A 24,927-nucleotide genomic window follows, 5' to 3' on the forward strand; every position below is an offset into this window, starting at 1 on the left:
TTTCAGTGAGGGGGGTGTTAAAGTCCCCCACTATTATTGTATTGTTGTCGATGTGTTTCTTTGCTTTTGTTATCAATCAGCTTATATAATTGGCTGCTCCCATGTTAGGGGCATAGATATTTACAATTGTTAGATCTTCTTGTTGGATAGACCCTTTAAGTAGGATATAGTGTCCTTCCCCATCTCTTATTATAGTCTTTGGTTTAAAATCTAATTTGTCTGATATAAGGATTGCCACCCCAGCTTTCTTTTGGTGTCCATTAGCATGGTAAATGGTTTTCCACCCCCTCACTTTCAATCTAGGGGTGTCTTTGGGTCTAAAATGAATCTCTTGCAGACAGCATATCAATGGGTCTTGTTTTTTAATCTAATCTGATAGTCTGTGTCTTTTGTTTGGGGCATTTAGCCCATTTACATTCAGGTTAACTGTTGTAAGATATGAATTTAGTGCCATTGTATTGCCTGTAAGGTGACTGTTACTGTATATTGTCTGTGTTCCTTTCTGGTCTATGTTGCTTTTAGGCTCTCTCTTTGCTTAGAGGACCCCTTTCAAGATTTCTTGTAGGGCTGGTTTCGTGTTTACAAATTCCGTTAGTTTTTGTTTGTCCTGGAAGCTTTTTATCTCTCCTTCTATTTTCAATGACAGCCTAGCTGGATATAGTATTCTTGGCTGCATATTTTTCTCATTTAGTGCTCTGAATATATCATGCCAGTCCTTTCTGGCCTGCCAGGTCTCTGTGGATAAGTCTGTTGCCAATCTAATGTTTCTACCATTGTAGGTTACACATCTCTTGTCCCGAGCTGCTTTCAGGATTTTCTCTTTGTCTCTGAGACTTGTAAGTTTTACTATTAGATGTTGGGGTATTGACCTATTTTTATTGATTTTGAGAGGGGTTCTTTGTTCTTCCTGGATTTTGATGCCTATTTCCTTCCCCAAATTAGGGAAGCTCTCTGCTGTAATTTGCTCCAATATACCTTCTGCCCCTCTCTCTCTTTTTTCCTCTTCTGGGATTCCAATTATTCTAATGTTGTTTCGTCTTATGGTATCACTTATCTCTCGAATTCTGCCCTCATGATCCAGTAGTTGTTTATCTCTCTTTTTCTCAGCTTCTTTATTCTCCATCATTTGGTCTTTTATATCACTGATTCTCTCTTCTGCCTCATTTATCCTAGCAGTTAGTGCCCCCATTTTTTATTGCACCTCATTAATAGCCTTTTTGATTTCTACTTCGTTCAATTTTAGTTCTTTTATTTCTCCAGAAAGTGTTTCTCTAACAACTTCCATGCTTTTTTCAAGCCCAGCTAGTATCTTTAAAGTGATGATTCTGAACTCTAGTTCCGACATCGTACTAATGTCCGTATTGAGTAGGTCCCTGGCAGTCGGTACTGCCTCTTGTTCTTTTTGTTTGGTGATTTCTTCTGTCTTGTCATTTTTTCCAGAGGAGAATAGATTAATGAGAGAACAAAATGCTAACAGGGTAACAACGTCCCCAGAAAATATACCCTAAACAAATCAGAAAAGACCTGAAGCAGGGGGAAAAGAAAGGGAAAGAGAAAAAAGAAAAAGAAAAAGAAAAGAAAAAGATAAAGATAAAAACAGAACAAAACAAAACAAAAAACAATATGATCAAATATGATCAGGCTGGTACATAGATCAATGCCACACACTAGATTTTGGGTGTATTTTGGTCTGTTAAAGAAAGTGCCTCCCAAAATTTTAAAGAAAGAAAAACTTATATATGTACAAAAATAAGGGTTGATATGATGAAGTGATGGAATATGACTGTAAAGATGAAAATTATAAAAAATTTTATAAAAGGAATTGATAAGAAGTTGTTTGAAAAAAGAAAGAAGAGGATTTAAAAAGAAAAAAAAGGGGAGAGAATGTGATCAGGCAGGAGAGTAGGAAAAAACCACACACTAGAGATTTAGGGTATATTTTGATCTGTTAGAAGAAACTATCTCAAAATTTTAAAGAGAGAACAACTTATATATATATGCCAAAAATACAGGTAACTACTATGAAGGGATAGAATATGACTCTAAAAATGAAAAATAAAAATCCTTTTTTAAAAAAGGGATTGATAAGATGTTGGTTGAAAAAGGGAAAAAGAAAAATTAAAAAAAAAAAAGAGAGTTAAAAAAAAATTAACTTTGAAAGACTACAGAATCATGGTAAAAAAGCCATGGATTCTATGTGCAGTATTCTCCTAGCTCTGGAGTTCTGCCGTTCTCATTGATCGGTAAACTTGGTCTTGGCTGGCTGTTCTTGCTGATCTTCTGGGGGAGGGGCCTGTTGCCATGGTTCCCAAATGTCTTTGCCGGAGGCAGAATTGCCCCGCCCTTCCCCAGTCTGGGCTAAGTAATCTGCTCGGGTTTGCTCTCTGGAGCTTTTGTTCCCTGCAAGCTTTCCGTCCAGCTCTGGAGGAGGAGAGTGAAGATGGTGGCCTCCCAATCTCCGCCCCAGAGGAGCTGAGAACTCGGGGCCCCCCTCCTCAGTGCGCCCCCAGAGAAAAGCAGTCAGTCACTCCCGTCTCCCGGGTCTCCGGCCGCATTCCCTGCTCACCCGGCCTGTGACCGAGCGTTTCTATCTCTGGCACTCGACCCCGTGTGGAGTCTCCAAACCCAGCAGATCGCTGCGGTGCGCTCCCGCACTGCTCCTCCCGGGGGAGGAAGGGGAGTCTCTCTGGATCTGCCGCTTGTTGGGTCCCTGCTGGAGTAGAAGTGGCCCAACTGTGCCACGGATCATGGTTTATGGCAACCTGGGGCTGAGAGCCTACTCCTCGGCTCCGTCTCTGCAGCCGGCTTTCCCGCTCTGATCCCTGGGAGCTCTGCTGCATTCAGGCACCCCCGGTCTTTCTGTGACCCCGAGGGTCCTGAGACCACACTGTCCCGTGAGGGTTCCACCCCGCGCTTAGCCACCGGAGTGACGTCCCTCAGCGGAGCCGACCTCTAAATGTTCCAATTTTGTGCTCCGTGGCTCTATCACTTGCCAGAAGCGGCTGACGGAGGCCCCTCCCCTGCCGTCTATTCTCCCGAATATTGCCTCGGATTCACTTCTCCGCACGTCCTACCTTCCAGAAAGTGGACGCTTTTCTGATGAGAGAGTTGTTGCTATTCTTTTCTTCGATCTCCTGTTGTTTGTAGGTGTTCAGAATGGTTTGATCCCTATCCAGCTGAATTCCTGAGAGGAGACGAAATCCAGGTCTCCTACTCCTCCGCCATCTTGCTCCCCTTCCATTGGTTTTAAAGTTATAAATCCATTGCTATTCTTTCAGTGGTTACTCTAAATCACTATGCATATTGAAAGGCTAAAGTTAAGTAGTATCTATACCAGCCCATCAAACAATTCAAGTCTTTTAAAACATTTTAACTCTAATTACCCTCCTGCAAACTTCTATGCCTTTGTTGTCAAGGGTTTGGGCTCTATTTTTATTAACCCCACAGATTAGATGTTTTATATAGTCAATGCTTTATATAGTCAGCTCATCTTTATTAACCCCACAGATTAGAAACTTTATATAGTCAATCTTTATTTAGCTATACTTGAAATATTCCATTTTCTTTGATCCCTATTCTTTCTTAAATCCTAGATATTCAAGGCTCATTTTTTTCTGTCTGGAGTACATCCTTTAGAAGTTCTTTCAGTGAGGGTTCAATAGAAATAAGTGCTCTTAGTTTTCTTGTTGTTTGTGTAAAATATCTATATTTAGTTCTCTTATTACTTTTACTGTGAAAATAATTATGTTCTCTTAACACTTTGAAGAGGTGTACATTGACTTCTAATTCCCACTGTTGCTGTTGAGAAACTGTCATTCTAATTGTTTTTCCTTTGTCTTTTCTGTTACTTCTTTTATGATTTTATCTTTATTACTGGCATTCTGCAGTTAGCTATGATCTGTGTAGGAACAGATCACTTATTTATCCTGTTTGATTTTCATTGGACTTTCTGGTGTGGGACTTGTATCTTTAATTATTTTTAATTATTTTTCCAAGAAAACTCTTGAAAATAATTTTCTCATGTTTTCTATATCGTTGCTTCTCTGTATTGTGTCTTCTGTAATTTCTTCAACTCTTCCTTCCATATTACTGCCTAATGCCCTCCTTAATGCCCATCACCCGGTTACCCCATCCCCCACCCACCTCACCTTTCTCAACCCTGTTTGTTTCCCAGAGTCAAGAGTCTCTCACGGTATGTCTCCCCATCTATTAGGTTTCTAAAGCCTTTCTGTATATTTCATTTGCCTACATTACTTTTTAACATTCTTTTTAAGAATTTTCCTAAGCATTTTAATTTTATTTTGTACTATGTGTCTGATAATTTTCCTATATGAATTCTTTGTGTTTCCTTATTTCTACTGTCTCCTTTCCATGCCACCTTGTTTCCTCATATGTTTTGTGATATTTCTATGTGCTTTCATGATTATTGGAATTTAAGACTGCTTTCCTTGTAGCCTGAGTTAGTGTGTGTACTTTCTGAGAGAACTTACATTTGCTTTTGGGGGAGATAATGTTGGGATGGGGTGGTGATCAGCATGAATCAAGACCACTTTAAACAAAGTTCTTCACTGTCCACTTTGTGTGAATTGTGTCCCAAATTCTCCTGAGTCCTGTTATTAGGAATTCCAGAGGAGATTTTTGCCCCATTGCTCACTGGCAAGTTTCCTTATAGTTTTTCTCTGTGAAGCTGAGTGCTTTTATTTTGCTGATGTCATCCCATTTTATTTTTTTAAATAAATTCTGTTCTTCACAGAAGTTTTAGGTTCACAGCAAAATTAAGCAGAAACTACAGAGACTTCCCATGTGCCTATGCCCACCACAAGCACAGCCTTCCCAACTATCAACATCCCCCACTGGAGTGGGGATGCATTTATTACTATTTATTTATTTATTTATTTATTTATTTATTTAGCACTTATTAAATCAATTGACCTACATTAACATATAATCACCCAAAGTCCATAGCTTACATAATGGCTCCATCTTGGTGTTGTATATTCTATGAGTTTGGACAGATGGACAGTTTCATATGTCCACCATTGTATCATACAGAGAAGTTATAGTGCAGGAAAAACCTCATGCACTATCCATCACTCCCTTCTTCATAACCAAGAAACCACTAATCTCCTTACTATCTCCATAGTTTGGCCTTTTGTAGAAACGGAGTGGGTTTTCCCCCCTTTTCCTAGTCTTCTCTGAGGGTTTTGTCTTAGGGTCTTGGCATTAGGAGGGGGATCTTGATCCTCTTCCGCAACTTGCCGTCCATAGATGTTATCCCTTGTAATTTGCTCTTAGGGGCTATGAAAATGGAAAGGTCTAAACCACCAGGAAACCCGCAGATCCCTTTAGGATACCCTTCAATTTCCTCTCTGGATTCGTGCTTTCTCATTCCTTTTGTCTCTGAGGTAAACTCCTTGCCAACTCATCTGTCCATTTTATTTCATTTTTATGAACTGTAGTGTTTTTAGGTGTTCTGTAGTAGGAAGCTTCCTCAAAGTATCCAGTCCTACATGTTGTTGTATCTAGAAGTCCCTTCATCCAATCCTTGATTGGATTAAGTAACAGATACTTAACTGGCATGAAGTTTGTGCCAGGCTTACTGTAGGCCCTTAGTAAACCAAGAATAGAATACAGGGTGGTAAGTCCAAGGATGAAAGTAAGTACAGGGTGCTATGGCATCTCGGAGGGAGTTGCCTTGCACAGGCTGAGGATAGGGAATTGTCAGAGAAGATGACCAGGAAGTGATACCTAAGCTTTGAGGAATCAGCCCGGCGAATATGGAAGCCATATTGGATAAAATCAGCCAGAGGAACTCAGCATTGAGGGAATGGCAGATATTCTAATGTAAAGTGTGGGGAGGTTGGAGAGAAGTCTGGAGAACTGAGCCTCTAGAACAGCAAAGCGTGGTCAGCTCCTGCAGAAACCTGCTGAGGTATTTGTCACATTGCCACACCACACTGAACAGGAAAAACAGGTTGAAACAGCTCTCAGTAATACTGACAGTGTGCCTCATAGCTCTTTCCTTCACCACCTTGTCCAGATTCAGGCTTAAAGGGAAACAAAATAGGAAGAGAGGTCGTCTCTGTCCAAAAGTTATCTTCTAATTTCGAATTATCTGCCACTTGCCCTGTAATCCTATACCTTGATATATGGCCTCAATACCTATGCTCCTCCTTTAAAGGGTAAGCATCACAAAGACAGGGAGCATATCTGACTTGTCCCCATAGCCTGGTATTTGGCAAGTGTCTCTGTTTTTTGAACATATGTAATTAACAGTTATTGGGAGTAAGTAGAAAGCATTACTATTCATCCAAAGCTGACTCTAAATAAGTTGAATCCAGTTGCATCCCTCTTTACTTTTGCCTCCTGCTGCCCACTGAGGAAATAGAAGGTTTACAGGCAGAGGACAGGAAAATCAACTTTGGAGCAACATGTTCTTCATGATGAGGCTGGAGCTCAGAGGCCATGCTTTAAGTTTCAAAGGAAACCTGAAAACACTGGGTTTTAGGGGTCAGAAAATATATTTCTCTAATTCCTTTTTGGTTTCTTAAAATATGTCCATGGTCCAAGATCAACAAACTAAGAAGTATGAGCACATAGGAACAAAGTTGAGTGTTGTCATCCATTAAACTTATGACCCAGTACATTTGGCACATTATATTGTTTGATTAGATTCATATGTTAAGGCATTGAGATAAGTCACTTTAATTAAAATAATGTTTAAACAACTAAATAAAGTAGTTCTAGAGGCAGCGAGGCAATGGGGAAGGCAAACCTGGATGAAAAAAGCCCAGTCTGAGGTCCCTCTGATGTCCCCCTAAGCTGTGTAGCTCATGAAATCACTCCTCCTTCCGTGGTATTGGAATAATAGCAATACCATACATATGTTGAGTACTTACCACATGCCCATATGGATTCAAACTTATACTAACCCATTTATGTTCCATTTGCCCACAAAGCTACCATAGGACAGTACCAGCTACCTTTCGACCAGGGTAAATCTTGAGACCCTAGGCAGGGATAGACCTTTCCCCTTTTGTTGAGGAGCTGACTCCTTTCACTTGTTCTGAAAATGGCACCCAAAGGTCCAATAGACAGCTGTTAACTGGAAGCTGGCTAAAGAAGCATTAAAGGTCCCAGGTGAGGGACCTGTCCTCCTGGGCAGGACAAAAAGGAGTCTCGGAGGAGAGAAAAGGCAGAGATATGATTAGTGACGCATGTAGATCCTAGGCCCCTAGGGAGAAAAGAAAGGGAAAAAGGAAGGAAATTTAGAAAGGGAACTGGGAAAAGATAGCAAACAACTTCTAGGTCCTTACCCCAAGAGTGCCGAGGGATTATTTCAGGTCATTCACAGTACTATATCACCTGCCTCCAAAAAGGAGCATTGATTAGATACAGTGTCAGGAAAACAGACAGCTATCAGGATTCAGTGGCAGCCAAAATGAAGTAAGCTTGCAGGCCACATCGGGTGGTTTGTGATAGACTGTGATGGAGAGAAGGTGAAGCAAGAATGCTAGGGTCTCCTCTCCATTATCTAACATGGTATTTATCTTTGAATTGCTCTAGACAGTGTCCTTTTCCATTTTTCTTTCAAGTGACTGGCATAAGCACCACATGTTCCAGAAGACAATTTCAGTCTTCATATTTGCTCCTTTGTAATAAGTCAAGCTTTCTTACCCTTTCCCAATAAATAGAAACACAGCAAAATTATTATGCAGTAGTAATAGCTTAAGTATTCACCTGCTAAAATGTTCCCCTTGTACTAATCTTTCCTCTAATCTGACTCTCCGCCACAAATATTTTGGTAAATGCAGTCTGAAAACAACAACAACCAAAAAAAACTATGTAATTGTGTGCTTATAAAATGAAGTTGTATGCCATGTCCCAAAAAAGATTACAAATGACCACTTCAAATATGCTAATTTGGAAGGGGAGGGGAAAACATTAATTTTAAACTATAAAAAATAGTAAAAAGGGAGAAATGCTGATTTAAGAAAAGATACTGCGAAATTGGAGTTAATTCAAAGAAAGGGACTAAAAATAATAAAAGGCCTCAAGGAATGAATATTTTCAAAATTGAGAGAATTTAAGAGTCTAACATTGACAAACTACAACCAGTCCTACAAATACCTCTGGGGAATTGGATTCCAAGAGTCTGCATTGTTCAAAGGAGAAAAAATAAAAGCACTGAAATAAAAGCTACCCAAAGGGAAAAAAAAAAAAAGAACTTTTAAAACTAAATGTTTTAAATGTTTTTACTTAGATCAGCCCTCAGATGCCTGGAGTCATTAAAAACTAGCCGGGCAAAGCATTTGTTCTCAGATAACAAGCTCTAATCAAGTAAGTAGGGTGTGGTTAATGATTTATTATGTCATACATTTTTAACCTCTTATGTCTGGACCTGAATAACACACTGGAATGGTTTAGAGCTGTTTAATATACCTGTAACCAGTGTTCACTTAGTAGGCACAGAGTAGGGCACACCCAAAGCTTGAATAAACTAGAGAGTTCCATATTATTTTACGGGGTCACAAATCTGTAAAGATGTTCTTTTATTGAGCATAAACCTGATCCAGAGTAAGGCATTAAAATGGTTAATGATTAATTTTTGTGGGGACTTATTTCCCTTAATGATGTTATTTTCCAAACGTGTTGACAGTTTGGAAGGAGAATAAAGAAAATCTGCAAATCTTTTACACCAGATAGAAAGAGAACAAAAACAAGGACTTTTAAATATATCTTGTATATGAAAATGTAGTGTCCCAGGAAAGCCTGTTGGCATTTTCAAAAAGGAGGAAGAATGAGCCAAGAATGGCCTCTACCTACTATAGCACCACCCTCCAGAATGGACCCCATTTTCTGTTCTTTGCATTCACAATGATGTGTTAGAGATTTAAATACTATGCTCTTGAAATATAATAGAATTGTCTCCATACAGACTGTCTAGACAGGGCAGGGATGTCTGTTTAATTTCATTTTATGTAGCTGCTAACAGTCTTTTACAAATAAATGCTTTTGATGATGATGTTGATGTTACTATAAGCAGGTGGCCACAATTTTTGAGATAAAGCTTGATACCTTAACATTAGCACTTTATAGTGTATGCATATAACACGGAGTGCTGTATAAACTTTACAAATGTCTGGCTATTTATGGAATAATAAATAATTTCAGCACATTTTATGTTTCTTAATATTACCCTGTTAAATTTGTTTATGTGGAGGAGGAAATATCAATCTGCCTATTCAGAAAGCAGGCAAGAATCCCTACTCACTTTTCCTAGTTGTCCAAAATGTACAAGTATTCTTGTATATCTGTATTTTAAAGAAAGGAAATTTCGATGTCCCATCAATGAGAAAGCTATCAAGATATAGATTTCCTGCAAAATTTGAGAAAATAGAATTGGAGTTTTCTACAATGAAAAATAGCAACTCTGTTTCATTTATTTAATGTGTTAGTCACCATTCTTTTAACAAATACTTGAGTACTAGTATATAAGAGCAAGCCAGTGAAAGATTCCCGTCCTCCTGGAACTTATGCTTTAGTGGAAGGAGACAGACAAGTAAAAATGAGCATGATAAAGGAGTAAATTATATGGTATACTTGAAGGTGACTAAGTATGTTGGGGAAAAGGGAAAAGTTTAGAGGATCAAGAGGAATCAGTAGTGGGAGTGGATATTGCAATTTTACAGAGAGTACTCAGGGTAGGTCTTTTTGAGAAGGTGATTTTTGAGCAAAAACTTGATGGAGGTGAGGTAATTAGCTACTTGGAATCTGAGCAAAGAGAATTCCAGGCAGAGAGACTAGATAAAGCTTGTGTCCTAAGGTAAGAGCATTGCTATAGTGTTCAAGAGAGAGCTGGGAATCCCGTGTGAATAATGGAGATAATAGGAGGTGATGGGGCCAGATTTTTACCTCCAGTTGAGATGAAGATTTGGGTCTTTATCTGAGTGAAGTGGGGAGCCATTGCAAAGTGGTAGCAGGAAGTTTATACAATTTGCTTTATGCTTTCATAAGCTCATTCTGGCTGCTGCAGTGACAAAAGTCTCTCAGAGAGCAAGGGCAGAAAACAGATGATCGGTTAGGAGACTATGGCAATAATGCAGGTGACCTAATGGTGGCTCAGAGGAGGTTGTGGTCAGATTCTACATACTTTGCCTATAAAACCAATCTTTCCCAATGGATTAGATGTGGGAGTCAAGGATGACTCTAAGGCAGTGGTTCATAAAGTGTGGTCACCAAACTAGCAGCGTTAGAATCATCAGGGAACTTGTCAGAAATGCATATTCTTGGACCTCACCCCAGATCTACTGAATCAGAAACTCTGGAGGGTGGGGCCTCAGCAATCTTGTATTTTTCACAAGCCTTCCAGGTGACTCTGATACATCCTCAAGTTTGAGAACCACTGCTTGAAAAGGATGGAGTTGACTGTGACTGGGAAGGATCTGGGGAGGGAACAGATCCAGGGAGAGGGAAAGGATCGGGGGTTCAGGTTTAGACATGATGAGTTGTGATGTCTCAGACATCCAGATGGGGAGGAAGCCCTTGTATATCAAAGTCTGAAGTTCAGGAGAGGAGGCTGAGTTGGAAATAGAAATTGAAACATTGGCTATGTTTCTGAGAATTAAATATGATATTAGATGGGTTGTGTCAGTGGATATTTGCTGTTTAGTGGTTTCACCTTAACTTTGGGTTCTTTTTTTATATTATCTTTATAATTTTATTTTTTTATATTTTATTTTATTTAAATTTTGTTAGTTAACACACAGTGCAATATTGGTTTCTGGAGTAGAACTCAGTGATTCATCACTTACATACAATACCCAGTGCTCATCACAATAAGTGCCCTCTTTAATACCCATCATCCATCTAGTTCATCCCCCACCAACCTCCCTCCATCAACCCTCAGTTTGTTCTCTATCATAAAGAGTCACTTATGGCTTGTTTCCCTCTCTCCTTGTTTTCTTTTCCCCCTTCCCATATGTTCATCTGTTTTCTTTCTTAAATTCTACATATGAGTGAGGTCATATTGTATTTGTCTTTCTCTGACTTATTTCACTTAGCATAATACCCTCCAGCTCCATCCACGTCATTGCAAGTGGCAAGATTTCATTCTTTTTAATGGCTGAGTAATATTCCAGTGTGTGTGTGTGTGTGTGTGTGTGTATACACCACTTCTTCTTTATCCATTCATCAGTCAATGGACGTTTGGGCTCTCTCCATACTTCCCTGGCAGGGGAGATACCATGATCACCTTAATTTTGAATAAAAGAAGCAGAAAGCCAAGTAATGGAGACAAAAATATATAAATGAGGCAGCCTGCCATCTACTTCAGTGTGCTAAAAGATTTGAGAGCTTTAGGGGTATATTTTCCAGAGCCTCTATCCATTTATTGTGAAGGAAACTTGTAACCTTTTCCTATTTTACCATCACTACATTGAGGATTCCTAATATTCTGAGGATAAAACTCAGAACTAGTAAGGTTTTCTAAAGTCATCAAGTAGTTGATAAATTTCTATATGTTTTTATCATGAAGTAGCAATGCCAAATTGCCAGCAAATAGAGCGAATGCCTTACTAAGCAACTCTGTTTACTTGCATGGTAACATTTATGAAGAATGAGTGGTTAGGGCAGGACGAAGGGGAGATAAAAAATTCTGAAGAACAGTTGCAAGATAGGGAAGTAGAGTGGGAAGCATAGATTTCTTCCATTACTACAGTTCATGTGGCCACCTAAATACACTTTCTGGTGTTTTCTTGATAGTATCAGGTATTAATAGTGACTCTGTAAATAAAACCATAGAATCAGAATATGGCACTCATATAATATGTTAAGTGAAACAGCAAAAATTAGCAGAAAAAGCCAACCACTGAATGACAGAGGTAAAGCAGAGAGATGTCCCTCTGGAAAGAAAATATCTTCTTTAAGAAGAGAGAAAATAAAGAAAAAGGCATGCTTCTCCTGACCCCGAATCTATTTTCTGTATATTTTTTCAAAACCATTTTAAAGGCCTTTCAGATGCTCCCACCTTAGCTGCTGAGATATCATCTTTTACATTTCACCCAGTGAGTAAACTCTGGAAAGCCTAACACTCTTTTATCCCACAATGTAATCTGATCCACCTCTCAGCATCAGGGGACATCTGGGATCCATCTTATCTTTCCCACTGGCTAGTTGATTAACCAGAAAGTGTTTTGAATTGGATTCATATATGGCAGAACTCCACGGACTTTATGAATTATAATGGGAGCAAATAAAAAGTCAGATTTTATTTCTGTGCTTTTAAAGAAAATTCTGTTGCCGTTCAGATCGAGTGCTTAAAAATTGGAGAGAAAAACTATTATATTGTATTAATGGCTAAATACAGTAATTCATGGGATCATCTGACTATTTTAAGTAGAATACATTTTTTTTTCAGAGTGAGGAAGTCCTAAGTCAGTAACCTGACACAGAGTTGTCAATCCACAGGCATATTACAGTTAGTTGAGAATAGAAGGCCAGGGAAAGTGTTAGATTGCTCTTTCTTGCTCCATTTCTACTTGATGGTGTTTCTAGAGACATAAGAGAGGCTGGAAGTTGGGGACCTTTAATCCAGTGCATCCTTCCTACACCATGTTTTTTGCCAGGTTCTTGGTGAGGGATGTGTTTAGTTCAAATAGCCACTAGACTTTTCAATAATCCTAATTGTTTTCATCATTACTACCTATGAGGGAGGTTCAGTGCATAAATATATAAATAATTCAGTGCATAAATACATAAATAATTCATTTGTTTTTTTCTTCGTTTTAATTATCCCCACTGAAAACTCATGATTCCTACTACTAAGATTTTATGAGAACCAAAATCACATTGTATATATCCAGTACATTCTACATTCAGTATAACCTAAGGAAAACCACGTCTCGTGGGCAGAACTGATGACATGTGGTATCATAAGGCATCTCTCCAGAAGCTAATATTTCGAAGGTGATGCCCAGGATAAGATACGAAATATTTTTCAAAGCAATTAGGGCATCAGTTTCTAAATCTGATTTCTAGGAGGATTAGGAAGGATAGTGGTCTCATGAACCAAATTATAATTAAAAACTTTGTACATGGTGAATCTCTATGCAAATGAGAGCTGTTCTGTTGCAATTATTATGATCATCCTGGTGGGACAAGAAGCTATGATGACTTTGCTTGAGTTTTCACTCCTGCAGCTGGGTGATGCCAGATATATCAGGGGTTCAATGAGGGTCTTGAACTATGCTTGAGATGTTTTGGGTTCAACAAAGAAGCTTTTGCCAAATCCTCCTTCCCTTAATTTTTAAACATGTGTATTTCAAGGGAAATTTGATTCATATGTTTCTGATTCATTTACACTTAAATCATCAAAATGTTATTTTGTAAGAGCTATTTGATGTCCAAGAATCTTTCTGAACCTGTTTTATAAGTCCTCTTAAGTCCTTTTTCTTAAAACAGGAAGTTGCATTTTGCCAAGTACAAATAAACTAAAACGTTAAAAAGGTTCAAGTTCCAGTTTCCAACTCTCAATTCCAGGTTTTAAGTACATTCTCAATTTAGCAAAATGTATTTTCCCACCCCTACAGAAATACGGGTGGAAGAAAAGACAGTAATGATAAAAGTGAGTAAAGGTATTCCCAAGCATTATTAGTCTTAGAGACATTTCTCCAGTTGTGAAAGTTCACAAAACCTCCAACAGATACACTTGGAGCGATTAGATACAGGTAAGTTGAGAATAGGAACATCAGTCTGCTCCTTGATTCTCTGTTTACTGTTTTCATCACAGAAAAGAAAACCTAAAAGTGTTAATATTTTAACTTTTTACTTATTTTACCTTTGAATGCCTTTGAGTCTTATTTATTTAGTAAAGATGGGAAGACTCAACACATTTGGTTGAATAGAAGGGACTCTAAGAGACTGCGGATGAGGTAACATCAATTTAAAAACATAACTGACACTCTTCTCGGAATTGGATAAATGCAGAAAATTATCTCTGGTTCATACTAAGGGGTCTCTTAATTATATATTACCCTCATTACTTTAATGCAGAGGTGATTCGGCCTGACCCTGTAATTCCCTTACAGCTGATTCATTTCTAGAAAAAAGAGGTAAAGGTTAATTATGAGAGGGGCTTGTGACCATTCTAAACAATTTCCCCAACAGTGTGCTTTCTTGCGCCCACCTCAATATTTCTTTTGTACTGCTGAGAAATCAAGTGATTCTTGGGATGGCAGATATTATGCAACTGAAAACACTTAATTTAAACATAATTAATAAGGGACACCTGGGTGGCTCAGTCGAGCGTTCCACTCTTGAATTCAGCTCAGGTCATGATCTCAGGGTCATGAGATCAAGTCCCCTGTTGGGTTCTGCACTCAACAGGGAGTCTGCTTGAGATTCTCTCTCCCTCTGTCCCTCCCCCACTCGTGCTCTCTCACTCTCAAAAAGTAAATAAATAAAAATAAAATAAAATAAACATTATTAACTAAACTATCAGTTCTGCTATGGGAGCTCACATGCAGTGGCCACCAGGGAAACTCGTTGATCATAGAGAGCAGGTTTCATTAACAGTCTCTGTTGTATCTCAAATGGGGGAAGTTTAGGAAGAGGATGTGTAGACTGGGGGGCAATGTTCAGTCATAGGGTTATCTCAGGACAGAAGCTAGTGAGTGAGGTCTAAGCAAAGACTGGTAGGATTTGTAAACAAGTTGTGGTCTTGTTTTTAACGTGAGCCCATGAAGAGTGACTGTTAAAATCCGTTTTTGCTTTTATTTTGGAACACATGGTCTGAAAGGAGCTAGCATTAAAACATTTAAGTTCAGACAATTTGTGTTACAGTCATACAACTTACCTGTTTTGTGTTTCATAGCATAGTTTTGTAGGGTGTGGTTTTTGTTTTATTTCTCACAAGGAACAAAGACAAGAGACAAAGTATAACATGCTTATTAATTGATAGAACTTAAAAATTTTTTAAATTGTAGCCTATCATTTACAAAATTAATAAGTAATGATTTTATACTTTATACTTTTCTCAGACAATATTTGAAATCACTTAAGTTTCATTGGGTACCTATGTGTCTATACCTATATATTTTTGGTATATATATGGCACTTATATGTTAAGTGAAACAGCAAAAATTAGCAAATTTTATATATTATATAAATTATTTTTCCTTTAATAGTATGTTTTATTCACTCCAAGAACATATATAATACTATAAGTAAAATACCTTTGAGATTTCATATAGCATTTTAAGCTATTTTGTGTTCATCTTAAATAAGTGTTTAAGTGTTTATCCACCATCTTGCCTAGAAAGAATTTATGCTGCTCCAAATATTAAAACCTTATATGCTACTTAAGAGTACCACTAAAGTTTGAAAAAAGAGTCAGGAATTCCATTTTATGAACTAGAGTAATGCTAGTCTCACAATGCTTCTTTAAATGTAAAGAGATTTCAGAGAAAGAAACCTTGTATAAGAAGAATCCTCAAAAATGATGATGTGGTAACCAAGACCTACTAAAGGCCACATGCAAACCCCTATTTGAGATTTTTTTTTTTTTTTTTTTTTTTTTAAGATTTTATTTATTTGCGAGAGAGACAATGAGAGACAGAGAGCATGAGAGGGAGGAGGGTCAGAGGGAGAAGCAGACTCCCTGCTGAGCAGGGAGCCTGATGCGGGACTCGATCCCGGGACTCCAGGATCATGACCTGAGCTGAAGGCAGTCGCTTAACCAACTGAGCCACCCAGGCGCCCCCTATTTGAGATTTTTAAAAATTATAGTAAAAGCCTTTCAACAAATGGATATCCTTTTTTTTTTTTTTTAGATTTTATTTATTTATCTGAGAAAGAGAAAGAGAGAAAGCACCAGCATGGGGGAGGGACAGAGGAGGAGGAAGAAGCAGACCCGCTGAGCAGGAAGCCCAAAAGGGGGCTCCATCCCAGGACCCTGGGGTCATGACCTGAAGGCTGAAGGCAGATGCTTAATTGAGCCATGCAGGCGCCCCCAACAAATGGATATTCTATAATCTTCCATACTAAATCCTAATCTGAACACATGGAGAATGAAATAAATATATCCATAAGCCTTTCCGAGGGATAGGTGATTCTTGCCTTTTTAAAGTTGAATATCATTTGCTTTCACTAAAATGTATCGTGTTTTAGATAATAGCCATGAGTTATAGTCTTAATTTTAAAATGCCCTCTATAAGATATACATTTAAAACATTCTTATTTTCCACTGGTCTCTGCCAATGAGATTTAAAATTCAAATTCAGAGGATCTCATAATTCTCCAGCTTTTTCTCTTCAGTGGCTTCATTGAATAATCATAGTAATAGCTACCATGCACTGTCTTCCTTGTGCCAGTATTTGGCTGACATAAGCCCCTGAAATTCTCACAGTGACCTTGAGGGCTTAGTATTATTGCTTCTGTTTAAACAAAAGGAAACCTAGTCTCAGAGAGACCCACTGTATCGTAGCCTTGCTCCCATCTGAGAAGTCCAAACCTTTCCACTCTGCTGTGTTGCCTTAAGCTAAGGAAATTCAGATATAAATGCTCTTTTCTCTTTCTTTCTTCCCCATATTTAATTCTAGATACTCTGCAGCCTAAGTTTTAGAAAAACTTACAAACTCCACAAAAGAGGTTTGAATGAAATTATCACAACTTTGTGCTGCAAACTGCCACAGTATTGTCTTAGCTCTCGTTATTAGAACTGAAAGCAACAGACATGTTTTTTGACTAGCCCTCTGACTTCAGTAAGTTCTGCTGAAGTTACCAGGAAATCGAAATGGTATTTCATTGTGGGGGGATCCATGGATCAATCAACATCTTTCAGAAAATAGATTTCAGGGTGACAGCTTTCCCGACCAATATCAATCAGGTCGATCTCAAGTTGATTACTTTTCCATTTAGCTTAAATCCAAAAATGTATTTCCAGGTGATTACTTTCTCAAAGCTTTATGTTCTTCAAGGCCAAAGAATCATATGACCTCTCAGATGATATGGGAGTGTCCATCTGTAACAGCCAGGACGTATGTGTTGTTTTCTAAAACTTTGACAGACCACATGCTGCACACGCTGTTTTCTGTCTGGGCTGCCCTTTTCACCTGTGTGTCCCTCCCACCTCTCTTCTCCAGGACTGCCCACCAGAAGCAGGCGACTTCCGGGCTCAGCAATGCTCCGCTCACAATGATGTCAAGCACCACGGCCAGTTTTATGAATGGCTGCCTGTGTCTAATGACCCCGACAACCCATGTTCACTCAAATGCCAGGCCAAAGGAACAACCCTAGTTGTGGAACTAGCACCTAAAGTCTTAGATGGGACCCGTTGCTACACAGAATCTTTGGATATGTGCATCAGTGGTTTGTGCCAAGTAAGTGCCGGCTCCTTTTTCTGGTGTCTCTGTGTAAACAGCTTTTGTATAGTCCTGCCCTCTCAGTCATTCAGTGTCACATTTTCTAGAGTTTATACAGGATGACAGATTTGAAAGTTGAGGTTTAATTTCAGTTGAAACTACAAATGTTGTAGTTTGTGTTAAGGAAAAGAGGGCTGGAATATTTTTACTTTCTTTGAGTCTCAGCTGAATTTGAAAGGCTGAAAGTTCTTGAATATGTGTGTCCCTTTGGTATTAGATCCAAAATTGCCTCTACCTTGGTTGTCCCTGGAAAGTATTTGTATGTGCATATGTGTTGTGTGTGTGTGTGTGTGTGTGTGTCTATGTGTCTGTGTGTCTGTGTGTATTTGGAGGCATCGATTTTCATTTACTTAGAGCTTCGGAATTACCTAGGTAAGATTAAAGTTTTCAAGTAAACTCTGGGCAAATTTATTTCTTCATTATTATAGCTGTAATTTTTTTTTATTCTTATGTTAATCCCCTACATTACATCATTAGTTTTAGATGAAGTGTTCCATGATTCATTGTTTGTGCATAACACCCAGTGCTCCATGCAGAACGTGCCCTCCTCAATACCCACCACCAGGCTAACCCATCCTCCCACCCCCCTCCCCTCTAGAACCCTGTTTGTTTTTCAGAGTCCATCGTCTCTCATGGTTCGTCTACCCTTCCGATTTCCCCCGCTTCATTCTTCCCCTCCTGCTACCTTCTTCTTCTTCTTTTTTTTTTTCTTAACATATATTTCATTATTTGTTTCAGAGGTGCAGATCTGAGATTCAACAGTCTTGCACAATTCACAGCGCTTACCAGAGCACATACCCTCCCCAGTGTCCATCACCCAGTCACCCCATCCCTCCCACCCCACCCCCCACTCCAGCAACCCTCAGTTTGTTTCCTGAGATTAAGAATTCCTCGTATCAGTGAGGTCATATGATACATGTCTTTCTCTGTTTGACTTATTTCGCTCAACATAATACCCTCCAGTTCCATCCACGTCGTTGCAAATGGCAAGATCTCATTCCTTTTGATGGCTGCATAATATTCCATTGTATATACATACCACATCTTCTTTATCCATTCATCTGTCAATGGACATCTTGGCTCTTTCCACAGTTTGGCTATTGTGGACATTGCTGCTATAAACATCGGGGTGCACGTACCCTTTTGGATCCCTACTTTTGTATCTTTGGGGTAAATACCCAGTAGTGCAATTGCTGGATCATATGGTATATAGCTGTAATTTTGTTGAAAGTTCAGGCAAGCTCCTGAAAGGCATGGCAGTGCGAGCTCAGTCAGATTTTATCCAGGCAAGTCTTTAAAATAGGGATAATAAAGAGGTTTGATTTCTGGTGTCAATTTATCAATTGGGTGGAGAGTTAGTAAGAAGAGAGAAAGTTAGTAGTTAATATGTTTGCGATGTATTTGCCATCTTTATATGAAAATCAACTCTGGATTAGGATGACCAGCCTAGTTTTTGGAGCATGCAGTTGCTATAATTTCCTGTGTGCTATACTTGACCATATATTTTTATATTTTACTAAGTAAACATTTTGAGACTCTTTGCTTCTCCAAAGACAATATTGGTTGAAAATTTTCTCTCTTCAGGATCTCTAATATCTCAGCTGGCAAAGTAAGAATAAGCATGAAGTATGTCTCAGCAATTTGTCATTCAAATTCACATGTTTGTTTAAAACCTAAACCTATATTTAGATATAAGAGAAGTAACTATAGTGTGAATTACTAAAGAAATGTGAGGGGTCCTGCATGATTTTCTGTATATGAGAGGGGAGACAGACATGCTAAGCCTTCATAAAATTTAAAATCATGAGACAGGGAAATTGTGGCATGTGCAAGCATTTCTCAGGTAGGAGGATGGAGATGATGCATACGTGTCTGCAGGTTACCTTATATACAAGAGATATGTGAATTTAAGATACAAATTTGAATATAGAATATTTCAATTTTAGAGATAGGAAAAGCCTAAGATTATCTATTCAATATCCTAAAAAGCCATAGATTTGAATATTGCTTGTGATATTTGGTGCTTGCTTCCTTCTCTGGAATTTTCACTGGTGTTGAAATGGAATTATGAAATCTGTAGCTTTGGGAATAATAGAGAATTGTAAAGTGAATGCATATAGAAAAGAGGCTATGTTGTAGGGAATGGCAAATAAAATAATAATTCCTTATGTGTGTTTCCTATTGGAGTAAAGCCAGGGAGGTTTCCATTTTGCAAATGAAAAAAAAAAAAAAAACACAACAGAATAATTACATGATTTTCTGAAAGTTGTATGATTGATCATGAAATGGGACTAAATTTCCAGTCTCCTGATATCTAGTCCAAAGCTGTCTGTACTGTATTACACTGATGAATGGACCAAAATAAACAAGACAGGTCAGCAAATTAGGTTTCATTTATTTCTGTGGCATGGGAGTTCAACGTGGCCTCTTTCTTTCCTAAACTAATCCTGCCAGCTGGCCTCATATATGTTGGCAACTGAAAGGGAATCCTATCTCAGCAGTGAAAGTATGAACTTTATATTTAGTAAATATGGAGTAATAGTGCTGGACGTTCGCCTCCTTCAATTCAATTCCTATGAGTTTGACTTTCTAGATTTGGGGGGGTGGCAAATGTAAATTATAGAGTATCTGAAAAGAATATCTGAAAGGGACAATAACATAGTAAAGGAGATGAAATAACTCGGATTGCATTTAGGCACTCACATGCAGTTTGGCTGGAGAGCAGGGCACCCCCCAGCTCTATAGTAAGAAGACAGAGAGGTAGTTTGGGAGAAAATCATACGTGCGTGGCAGATGGACAGGACTCTGTGAACAGTGGGTGGCCAAGACAGTGTTTTGGTGGAGAAAAGGCATAATCATAGTTCTGCCTTAGAAAGATTAATATAGCTGCAGTTGTCGGACTTTGAAGTGCAAGGCCCTAAAGCCAAGGAATCCAGCTGAAAGGGGGCTCTTAGAGCAGCCAAGGTGAGGAGAAGTATGAGCCAGGGTCAGGGCAGTGACAGCAAGGAAATAGTGAGAAAACTAAGCTTAAAACCAGGAAGGAGTTTTCATTTTGATTAAAACTAGTATAGAGGGTAGAAAGCAATAAATCAAATTAATCATGCTCAGGGGATCAAAAACTACAACTTAATATGAATTTGTAATGGATATAATTTTGGATCCTTGCTACCATTACCATAATAGCCTGCATTTTCCTGATTAAAGCCTACTTCAGTTTTATAAAAAAAGAGGGAAGGGACAGACAGTAGCAAGATGATAGAGGAATAAAGATGGAATATTTAAATGCAGTGTATACATTTTTAGAAGGACAAGAGTAAAGTCAGTCACTATAAGAAAAGCACTCACTACTACCTCCAAGAGTTTAAATACATAAATTCTATTCTACTTAGAAAAAATTCCTTTATTTAGTTTGTATCTATGTATTCATATTTTCAGTCTTTGGTAAGAAACATTAAGAAAAAGCCATGTTTTCATAATTTTTAAAACTGTCAAAAAGCTCAATGCTAACTTAAATGTGTAATTTTTCACTTGAACAGCTTCTCCTAGTTTCCTGGAGAAAAAAAAAAATCATCTTCTCTGCTCTCTTTTCCCTCATTTCTACCACATTTGTTGGGGATTCTTAGCTCTTTCTCTGGCTTTCTTTCTGCCTTATTATAACTTTCTTGGCAAGCGGTTTCAAATATTTTTGATGCTTGAAAGATATAAATTATAAGTATAAAGAAGCAAATATCTAGCTTTGGACATAGCCTTGCTTTGATAGAAAATGACAGCATAACTACAGAGACTTGTCATTTATAAGTACTAATTGTTTCAGTTATACCTGTTTAATGCTCAAGTAAGAACCAATTCCTCAGACTGGGCCTTTAACTACTAAACTATTAAATATAACTATTAAACTATTAAATACAACTATTAAACTATGAAATACAACTGTGGAGTCTTAACTCTTTCAAGCCAGGAGATACCTTAGCAATCCATAGAGAAGGAAACGGAGACTGGAAACTATCCCAAGGTCATGACCTTGAGTGGGTTGTCTGTATTTGTTGTGGGTTTGCTTCAGGAAAATTCTAGAATTATTTCCATTTATAATAATGCCTGATTCTTAGTAATATTAGAGCATCCTATTAGGCAGTATACTCACTCTAGTAGTAGTAGTAATATTAATCATAAAGTAGATTCCATTTTTGAAAGACTACCATATCTAGGCATTTTATGTTTATTTTTTCTAATACAATTGACCCTTGAACAGCATGGGTTCAAACTTTGTGGGTCCATTTATACATGGATTTTTTTTTTCAATAAATACATTAGGAAAAAAATTGGAGATTTGCAACAATTTGAAAAAACATATGAACTAGGTAGCCTAGAAATATCAAAAAAAAATTAAGAAAAAGTTCGTTATGTCATGAACTCATGAAATATATGTAGATGCAGTCTATTTTATCATTTACTAACCTAAGACACACACAAATCTATTATAAAAAGTTAAAACTTACCAAAACACACACAAACACAGATTGTACAATATCTCTGCATTTTTGCTGTTGAGTGTTAGTAATACCTACATCACCTACAGTGTTTTGTATCAGTAAAGTAATATTGATGGAGACATTTCATCTTGTAAACAGGTGACATAAACTTATTGTATTGATAAATGCAGTACAGTATTGAAAATGTATTTTCCTTATGATTTCCTTAACATTTTCTTTTCTCTAGCTTACTTTATTATAAGAATATAGTCCATAATACATATAACACACGAAATATTTATTAATCAACTGTTTATGTTATTGGTAAGGCTTCCAGTCAACGGTAGGCTATAAGTAGTTAAGGTTTTGGAGAGTCAAAAGTCATATGTGGATTTTCAACTGCACAGGGGGTGGGTACCTCTAAACCTCAAATTGTTCCAGGGTCAACTGTATTTACAACTCTCCATATTAGGCAGCATTATCTTCATTTCACAGATGAAGAACTGAGGCTCAGTTATAGCACCAGCCCGGAGACACCAAGTTCTGTCTGACTTGAAGCTCCAACTCCTCTGGTGAGGCTGAGTGGATAAAGACAGGAACCATCTGATGTTCAGGAATGGCTCCCAAACTAGACTGCATACCAGAATCACTTGGAGAGCTCTTAAAAGAGACAGCTCTTAGTACCCATCCCCCAGAAACTCAGATTTATTAGTTCTCTATAGAACGCTCTCCTTATGATCCTGTTGTTTGACCAGATTTATGGACCACTTATAGGTTGAAAAGCAGACAGGATTTGAAGTCAAAGGACATGGCTTAGAATTGGCTCTTCTTTCATAGTCTTGATCAGCCTTCCTGAATTCTGTTTTTTAATCTGTGGGAAATAAGATTGTCTCACAGACTATCGAACACCAAGTGAGAAAATTCATGTGAAAATGCGTAACTGTCAAGTGCTGTGGAAATGCAGAGAACCCTGAACATTTTAACTTGCAAAATACATAAAAGTTGTGGTTCCCTGTGTGAGATGTCATAACCTGGTAACAATTCAAAAAAGTTTCTAGAAGGAGATAAAGTAAGAAACTTCTTATTCTGCTAAGAACATTAAAAAAGAAAAGGAGAACTTTCATCATGTACTTCACCATCATCATTTCATAACTGAAATGTTAATAACAAGGACATAGTAAGAACCTGATTTCAGAATCAAGGACAATACTTTAATTCGAATATACTTTGCCTTATGAGAAAGTTGCTACCCTGTACTTAGTTGTGTTTTTTTGTTTTTTGGGGGTTTTTTTTTGCGTCCAGAGTGCAGAAATTGTTACAGTGCTTCACAGACCAGCATTCAAAACACTGTTTTTAAGATCTAGTCCAGCCCAGAGAAATATTGCTACTAGGTATGATTTTCCCAGGATCTTACAGCTCCTTAATGGCAGGCTGGAGGTCAGAGGATGTCAATGTTTAGCAACATTTTTTACTATGCTCCCTGTGTAATTTCATCAGCATATCCCATGGGCCAAGATTTTGTTCAGCTTTAACACTATCATTTATACATGAAAACAACAGGTTTAGTGAATATATCTTTTCAAACCACACTCCTCCCTTTCCCTCCCACCCTAGAATCTGATCATTGTTCCTGGCAGGTCACTGTGTTGGTGTCTCTCCCCCACCTTGCATCTCAAACTGAGAAATACTGGGATTTTTATTTGCTTGTTGTCATTCAAGATCAGATGAAGTTGGAGATAAGGCAGAGCTGGGGCGGGAGTGGGGTGGAGTGGAGGGAGGGCAGCATTCGTCATCCTGCGAATAGTCAGACTGCCTGTTTCCAGTGTAGGCTCTACCACTCATTGGTATGGGACTTGGAGCAAGTTCCTACACCTCAGCTTCCTCATCTGCAAAATGAGGCTAAGATTTGTAACTACCCTGATAGGATTGCTATGAGGATTAAGTAATCGAATGTTTAAAGTGCTTACTATAAGCTTGATAAATACTAGCCTGTAGTAGTAGTAGCACCCAAATTACTTCTTGCCATTGACTTTTTCTCTTTTCGAGTGCATGGTTTAATGCAGTTATACATACAAAAGGGGATACTGACATCCCAGTGAATGAACAGACCTTCTGTTAATTTCCTATTGCAACCTTCTTTTACTAATAGCTCCACATTGTACCATTATCAACTCCTGATCCAGGGTAGTGAATTGCATCCTGTCCAGAGTTAATGAGCCATCACAAATAGGATCAGCTCTATTAGTACTGCTGTTATTCATTTATTTTCATTATCCAAATTACCCCATTTATATTTGCTATAAAGCACAAAGCTGGTTTCTGTTTTAAATATATAAAAGCAAGTAGCATAAATTTACAGATAGAACATGTGCTGCCGTTAAAAATAATTTTGAGGTTATTTTGAAGTCAAATTCAGAAACTGTGCTTTATATCTCTAATTAATGAAATTCATCAGTTGATACCTAATATATGTATATCAGAAAGACAAAGTGTCACTATAAACCAGCTCTTTTGTAATGAATCTACATATATATAATATTGCTTATGGCTATTTTAGAAAATAAACCATTTCAAAAAGGAAGAGAAGACTTTCTTTTAATTAATGCCTTATAGAATATTGTTTTAACATGAATAATACAATTAAAGAACAAGCTGTAAATTGGATCATGGAGTTTTGACATTTATATTATGGCAAACCTTACAATGAACCGTGCTTCTAACAAAGAAGTTCTTTCCATTTTTAATAACTCCTGTGGTGAGTAGTTAGAAATAAATTAAGTGGAATGATTATTTCTCCATCTCTGTCTGTGACCTAAGTCACTAGTATCAAATGTCTACCAGTTATTCTAAAGGTGGTGATGTCAGGAACAAGGAGTTAGCCCTTTTCCTTCTGTGTTTTGTAATCCACTTCTATGTGGAAGCATGGTGTTGCTTAAAAGATGTAATGCATATTCTTGTTCTTTTTTTAATTTTTTTTTTTTTTTTTTTTTAGGATTTTACTTATTTATTTGACAGAGAGAGACAGCGAGAGAGGGAAC

General features: G+C 37.9%; 1 protein-coding gene across 1 annotated transcript in view; it reads left to right on the forward strand.

Moving 5' to 3' along the window:
• Positions 1-24,927, forward strand: part of ADAMTSL1 (ADAMTS like 1) — a 376,366-nt gene that overhangs the window by 62,809 nt on the left and 288,630 nt on the right. Inside the window, 1 exon segment of the mRNA XM_044920766.1 lies at positions 17,142-17,378. Within this exon segment, the coding sequence (XP_044776701.1) occupies positions 17,142-17,378 (237 nt within the window).

The sequence above is a fragment of the Neomonachus schauinslandi genome, chromosome 13 (assembly GCF_002201575.2).
Source record: "Neomonachus schauinslandi chromosome 13, ASM220157v2, whole genome shotgun sequence".
Lineage (NCBI taxonomy): Eukaryota > Metazoa > Chordata > Mammalia > Carnivora > Phocidae > Neomonachus > Neomonachus schauinslandi.